The 7483-nt window shown below is 30.0% G+C and overlaps 1 protein-coding gene across 1 annotated transcript in view; it reads left to right on the plus strand.

The window, feature by feature from the left end:
• The window catches only part of WDR35 (WD repeat domain 35), a 59610-nt gene extending 52516 nt beyond the window's left edge, over nt 1-7094 (plus strand). The window contains exons 23-27 of the mRNA XM_060027059.1: nt 646-810; nt 1792-1932; nt 2603-2759; nt 6072-6312; nt 6612-7094. Coding sequence (XP_059883042.1) covers nt 646-810; nt 1792-1932; nt 2603-2759; nt 6072-6312; nt 6612-6762 — 855 coding nt within the window. The 3' untranslated portion in view covers nt 6763-7094. The remainder of the gene's footprint in view (nt 1-645; nt 811-1791; nt 1933-2602; nt 2760-6071; nt 6313-6611) is intronic.
• The last annotated feature ends 389 nt before the right edge of the window (nt 7095-7483 follow it).

Here is a 7483-nt window from a genome sequence, read left to right on the forward strand (position 1 = left end):
TTTTATTAGGCTTGGGTTTTGTTTCCAAAGAAGGACCAGTTAATGGTCATTGCAAGAGGAAGGAATTGAGTTACTTTATCAGTATTTATTTTGGCAAATCTATTTTCCTTTCCCCTTATAGAAAACACATATTTGATACTTTTAAGAGCTGGAATTTAACTAAAATTAAAATGCAGAATTGTTGAAATTGTTGACTATCAATGTATTCTTTTAAGTATTTTCTTGAAGTATTTTATAAAGCTCCATTTGCTTTATAAAAATAACTTTTAAATGTTAAATCTGATAGGACATTTTCTTAACTGAAATTGTGTATTTTTTTCTATAAACAAATGTATCTTTTTCTTGCTCATAGTTTGTGCAAAATTAGAATTATAAGATTAATGTGATTATAAACTTTGATGCTTTCTTTTTCAGATGTACTTCTTAAGCAAATCAGTCTCAGATCATTTGATTATTTTGACATGTTTGACTCCTAAAATTTATAATTGCTCCGATTTTAAGTGATTTTTAAAAACATATACCAGTTTTTTATTTTGATATAGTGTTATTTATTATTATAAACTTAAAGCTTTATTGTATGTATTTTAAGACATATCTGACTATAAATGCTTGGGTAATTGTATGCTATATATATTTTTTCCCCAGTGGAACAAAGCTGTTGAATTGGCTAAAAGTCATAATATGAAAGAAATTGGTTCCCTGTTAGCGAGGTATGCATCTCATTTATTGGAAAAGAATAAAATTCTTGATGCCATAGAACTCTATCGGAAAGCCAGTTACTTTTATGATGCTGCTAAGCTGATGTTTAAGGTAATGTAATAATCTTGGTGAGTATTTGGCTTGTTCTAGTTACCAATGTTTTCTTATAACTCAAGGATACATTTTCCGTTTTTTGGAAACAAATATTTGTTATAGCAAAATCCCTCTCATTTATTACTGCTATAACTATGTGTTATCTTAGTATTATTACATTTTACTAAAAAGGCTGTTTATTACTTTTAGCACCTTATTGATGCTTAAGCAGTTTTATATTTACTTAATACCGAAGTTAACAGGGAATTATAGAATTTTCAGGGACCATAAAGTACAAATTCCCTTAACTGGAATTTAAATCCTGATGATAACAAAACTTTAAGTCCTTTTAAATGTGCAAGTTTTAAAGACATTACACTTTTTTTTTTATTTAAGAAAGATTTTATTATATATCACTTTTTTTTTATACAGCAGGTTCTTATTAGTTATCTATTTTATACATATTAGTGTATATATGTCAATCCCAATCTCGACGTTACACTTTTCATAGTATGCATTTGGAGGGAACGTGACCAGTAACAGTATTAATGTATGCAAATTTTACATTCTAGTCTATACTTTTCCCATTTGATTTAATGACAAAGGAAAAATTTCCCTCCGAATCATTTAAAAAAATTTAAATTTCTGAAGGATATACCATGTTAAAGCCATCTTATCTCTGGGTACTTGGAACATTATTTTAAAAATCTCTTTGTTATATAAAATACTAGCCACTCTATGAAAGCTTTCTTCATTTTGATTTAATTATTTATCAGCATCTGTTATTTTCTTAAATTGTTTTGAGTTATAACTCTAATGGCTAAATACTAAGGAAAGAACTAAGTACTTATCAGTACTATGGAAAAGAAAATGGGTGGTATTTATATTCCACCCTACTGACTTTCCTCCTGTTTTTAGAGAATCGTATTTCAGAAATGATAATATTTGTACAAGTATAGATTGAGAAATATTTTCCCCCAATTCTTTAAATGTTTAAAGATTGCAGATGAAGAGGCAAAGAAAAGAACTAAACCTTTACGTGTTAAGAAGCTCTATGTACTATCAGCTTTACTTATAGAGCAGTACCATGAGCAAATGAAAAATGCCCAGCGAGGAAAAGTTAAAGGAAAGAGCTCAGAGGTAAGGTAGAACATTAAGTAACATTAAGTCATCTGAAGTGTTTAAGGAAAAAAGAACTATCAAACTTCTCTTTATGGACAGGCCATTTAATTTACTTGTTTGCATTTATTTTCTTAAATGATATGAGGAAAAGGAATGACTGATTTGGAATTACTGCTCACATTTAGACATTTCAACTTGGAAATATTGAAAATTATATTTTTTTACTAATCTGTAATCTTTGCTTAAATTCCTTACTTGGTAAATCCTTTCTAATCAGTGAGTTTTAAAAACTTTCCTAGAATATATATATTATTTTAATGTACAGATAAGCCTTACATTAACTTAAAGTTTAATCAATTCTATTTAAAAGTTTGATGTTACTATGGGGAGGAGAGTTCTTTCACAATGTACCCGTATACAAATCACCACGAAGTGCACTTTAAATATCTTACAATTTGATTTGTCAATTATACCCCAATAAAACTGAAGAAAAACTTTGATCATATCAATTTAACAAAATGTGAGTTATAATGGAGACATTAAGTCTGTAGTGACAGTTTTATAATGATAAAATCTGCTAACTGAGCTATTTTAATGTATTGATATACCAGTTTCAGAAATCATCTCTATTGGAAGGACCATTGTTAGGGTTGTGCTGACAGAAAAAGTGGGTCTGCTTTACTTGTAGGCCACTTCTGCTTTGGCTGGTTTGCTGGAAGAAGAAGTTCTGTCTACAACTAGTCGTTTCACAGATAATGCTTGGAGAGGGGCTGAGGCTTACCACTTCTTCATACTGGCGCAGAGGCAGCTCTACGAGGGCTATGTTGACAATGCATTGAAGACAGGTGGGCATATTACCTAATGTATATAACATGTCTCAAAAATCATAAATTGTAGATGAAGGGCTAGCTCCTTCAAGGTGCCCTTATATTGATTTCAATAACACTTTTTTTTCTGTGGATTTATTTTCATATATTTGAGATTTGCTGTTTATGATCTGTTTTTCACATTCCCTTTTGAAGTTCTTTTTATTTTTTAATACATGGAAAGCAATATATACGGTTCACAGAAAAACCAGAAGTTTGAGATAAGCAAAAAGAACATTTATAGCATTCACTATCACTTAAACACTTAATAGCCCAGTTCATATCCTTGTGTGTGTGTGTGTGTGTATGTGTGTGTATATATATATATATATATATATATATAAAATATAAACTAGAAATAGTTACATATTTAATATCTGTAATATGTATTACATTATGTATAATAATTATATAAAATATATATTTAAATAAAAATAAGTATATATATTTAGAAATAATTTGTTTTTTTAAAATATTGAGAGTATAACAAACCATACTTTTGTGTACTTTTAAAAAAACATAATGATATGTTGTAAAATATTTCGATATTAGTAGATAGATTTCTATAGCATTTAACTGTATGTTAAATGTTTTTTATAAAATTGATACTTACATAACAATTTCAACCAAAACAGAAAAAAATCAAAAAAGGTAAAATAATCTTATAATTCAGAGATAATCATTGCTAACACTTGGGTGAACCTCCTTTTAGACATTTTTTCCAAGCCTATAAAATTGTATACAGTTTTATTTAAAATAATATCACACAATGTATGTTGCTCCTGAGTTTGATTTTTACCCTCAACAGTATATTGCAGTTATCTTTCTACATTGATAAATGTAGATCTATGTTGTCATTTTTAATACCTATATAATGTGCCATCGTATTTATGTACTATAATTTATAGAAGGTTATTTACATGTAGTATCAGGATCTTCATTTCTGGATTAACAATATCTTCAAGTTTAGATAGGTTAACTCCAAAAGAGCATAGTTATGAGAATTATGTTATAAACCAAAGCATATGAATGACTAAATCGTTACAGCGCTTTCAGATGGGCCATGACAGCATTGCCGGCACTGTCACCACCCACCCTGGGTCACATTGGTTGGGCCACTGTGAAATAGCCATCACCAGCACACATCATACCCCAATGCATCATCAATCTATAGTACAATGGCATCATCTTTAAAAGAAACCTTCTTAGAGAAATTCTTTTATTTGAATGTTTCTGGAATTCTATAATGATGACTTTTCTTTTTCTTTATTCATTTTTTTGTAAGAGCTCTTTAGAAATTATATATAGCAACCCTCTGTCATATCTGTTGATTTTCCCTGGCATTTATAAGTTACAATTACTTAACCTCTCTAAGCTTCAGTTTCTTTTTGTGAAAAGTAGGGATAATAGGATCTTCTTCATAGGGTTGTTTTGAGGATTAAGTGAGAAATTTATGAAAAGAAAATTTACTTATTATAGTGCCTGGATATTGTGAGCCCTCGAGAAGTGGTAGTCATGATGATGATATTGACAGTGGCTTTTTACATAGTCCTATCAATCAGTCTTGATAGGGGTCATGCTCAGGAAGTCCTTTACTTCAAGGTTATTAAATATTGTATTTTATTTTAACTTCTTAGTTATTCCAAAACCATTTATTAAAAACTTATTCATCCCTCATGGATTTGAAATTCTACCTTTATGAAACTAAATTCACACATTTTGTTAATCTCTTCCTAGGCTGTTATTTTCTAGACATGGACCTCTGTGTCTGTACTTCCTCTTATTTACCTTACTTTTACATTTTAATATCTGGAATTTCTGTTATCCTTCATTCCTCTTCTTTTATGAAAAACATTTTGGGTATTTGCTTGCATTTGTTCGTTCAGATTAACTTTAGAATCTTTTTGAAGGTGGGAAGAGTTTCAGTGAAGTCCTAGTGGATTTTGAATTAGAATTGCATTAATTTAATGTATTAATATTGGGATCATTGATATATTTATAATATTGAGTTTTCTCATCCAGAAACATCAATTTTTAAAAACGTTTTGTATATCTGTGTTTCTCTCTAAAGTTCTATAGTTTTATTGTATTTTCTGTACATTTCTTTTGTAGCTGATTCCTGTTTTTGTCATTGTTAGCACTGGGGAATGTACCTTTTTTTTCTAATTGATTATCAGCTATACATAGGAATCATTTTTATTTTTGTATGTTTATAACTTACCTTCATTGAATTTTAACTGATTAATATGTGATATAAGTTATGCACTGTTTAAAATAGTTGTATTTTTTATAATTTATGCACAGTATCTAGACTTACTATATTACAAGATCAGTTGGACTTTTAACTTGAGATTCTTTACCTACTGGGTGAAGATATCCATATGCTTTAATATGGTTGTCGTTCAGTGATAAAATGATCTGAAACAATGTGTACTCTGTAAATTATTGCCTGTGAGCCTGTGAAATTAGAGGGTATGTTTTATTGTAACTCAATGAATTTCCTTTTTGTAAATTTCTTCCACTGAACTTTGTTGTAAACACTTGACCCCAGCATCAGTTTATAGGAATCTAGTTGTAAAATACATGATTATGTTGTTTTAAATTGTTTTGTGAAATTTCCAATATCATACTATAACAAGATATTTTTAAGATTGCAAGGTCTAGAAAATAAAAAGATACAATTTGGTTACCAATCTGATATTAATTGTGCAGTGCATTTTTAAGAAAGAGATTATATCTCCAGCATAGAAAAATTGAAAATAAGGTATGGTAGCTGGCAAAATAAATTGTCTGAACTGACAACTTACAGTCTCATTTTCACTTCTTTTTTTCTCAAAGTTCTATTGTTTCAGTAAGACAAACAAAAGCAATAATCTGTTCAAAGAAACACAAAGAGAAAACATATGATTTCATGCTTTGCTTTTTTAACAAAAAGAAACATGATATCTTGAGAATCCACAGAAATTCTAACATATTTATATGCAACAAAAGATGGGTGTTTTGACACCAATTATTTTTGGTCTGTGTATATATTTCTAAGTGGCACAGCCATGTGCATCATTCGATGATGGTTATTTTTATAGGCCCTGAGCTGTTAGCTGGAGTTACAGAATGTGGAGATCATGGAGCCTCCTTCCTCCTACTTGTTCTCTGGGCACCTACCATTGTTTTCTTTAAGCTTGCTAAAGTTCATGTAGGTTAAACTGAAACAGCTTAACGTAGATTTTTTCCCATGCACGTTCAAGATATCATGATTGCTTTAAAAAATCCAAATTGTCTTCTCTTTCCTAGCTCTTCACCTGAGAGACTATGAAGACATCATCCCTGCCGTTGAGATCTACTCTCTGTTAGCACTCTGTGCATGTGCCAGTAGGGCTTTTGGCACTTGTTCAAAAGCTTTTATTAAACTTGAATCTTTAGAGACCCTCAGTTCGGAACAGAAACAGCAATATGAAAATCTTGCTCTAGAAATCTTCACCAAACATACTCCAAAAGATAACAGAAAATCTGAATTGGACAGCTTTCTTGAAGGGTAGGCTAAATGTAACTAGTAGATGTCATTCTATAACACCTTACTAGAAGCTTGGATTTTTATATCTAAATAGTGTAATATAATAATTAAAGCACTAAATTTTGAAGTAATCTACCTTAACATTATACCCTATTTAATTTAGTCTTGTAAGTGTATTAATACTTGATTTTCTCATTGTAAGGAAAGTTTTTTATTTGAAACTTATCTTGAAATGCTTTTCATTCTTCAGTTTTTGTAGTGTAATGAAGTTTTGAGGAATTAGAAGTTTCAAAGTATATTTGTCCCCTCTTATTTTACAGAGGGGAAGGGAAGCTGCCGACATGTGTTGCCACAGGAAACCCGGTCACTGAATATCAATTCTGGACATGCAATGTGTGCAAGCACTGTGTCCTGGCTCAGGAAATAAGTAACTATAACTTCTGTCCCTTATGCCATAGTGCAGTGGGATGAAGAAATGACAAACTGCATATATAATAGGAGTGTTTATATAACAATGTTGAATTTATGTAAATAAGCATCATTATTTCAGTTGTATTTTTATAAAAAATTCTATATATATATAAAATACATAATATATACATATATAAAATTTTGTGTAAAAATACAACCATGAAATAATGATGCTGATTGTCATATAAATGTATGGCAATGGACCATATTATCTGCCTGTCTTATCTATCTATCTATCTATCTATCTATCTATTTATCTATCTTGTGATTGGTTATATGATACTATGGAAATATTCCAAATAAGAAAATTTTTCTCACAGTGTCACGGTTACTAGCAGGGAGGGATGGGGGAAACATGGGAATGGGGCAAAGTTGAATTTAGGGAACTGACATAACCTGTATTAGACGGAGGTTAAACAGTTGTAATACCAAAATGAGCACTGTCTCTAGCTGTGTTTAATTAAATAAGCATTGAAAGTCTTCTCTATTTTATTTTCAGAAGTGAAGAGAAGGCATTTTAAGACATAGATTTTTACAATTTGAATTGTTTCTAATAGCTTAATTTTTACATAGCTTGTCCTTTTTAATCTACCCTTTTAGTTTCATCTAAGAGATGACATTTGGTACTTTACTCTTCATATTATTGTGCCAAACACTTAGCTGAATTTATAATAATATACATTTATACAAAAACATCTAGTTTGTAGCTGTAGTTTTACTT

Source organism: Delphinus delphis, chromosome 12, assembly GCF_949987515.2.
Source record: "Delphinus delphis chromosome 12, mDelDel1.2, whole genome shotgun sequence".
In the NCBI taxonomy this organism is placed as follows: Eukaryota; Metazoa; Chordata; class Mammalia; order Artiodactyla; family Delphinidae; genus Delphinus; species Delphinus delphis.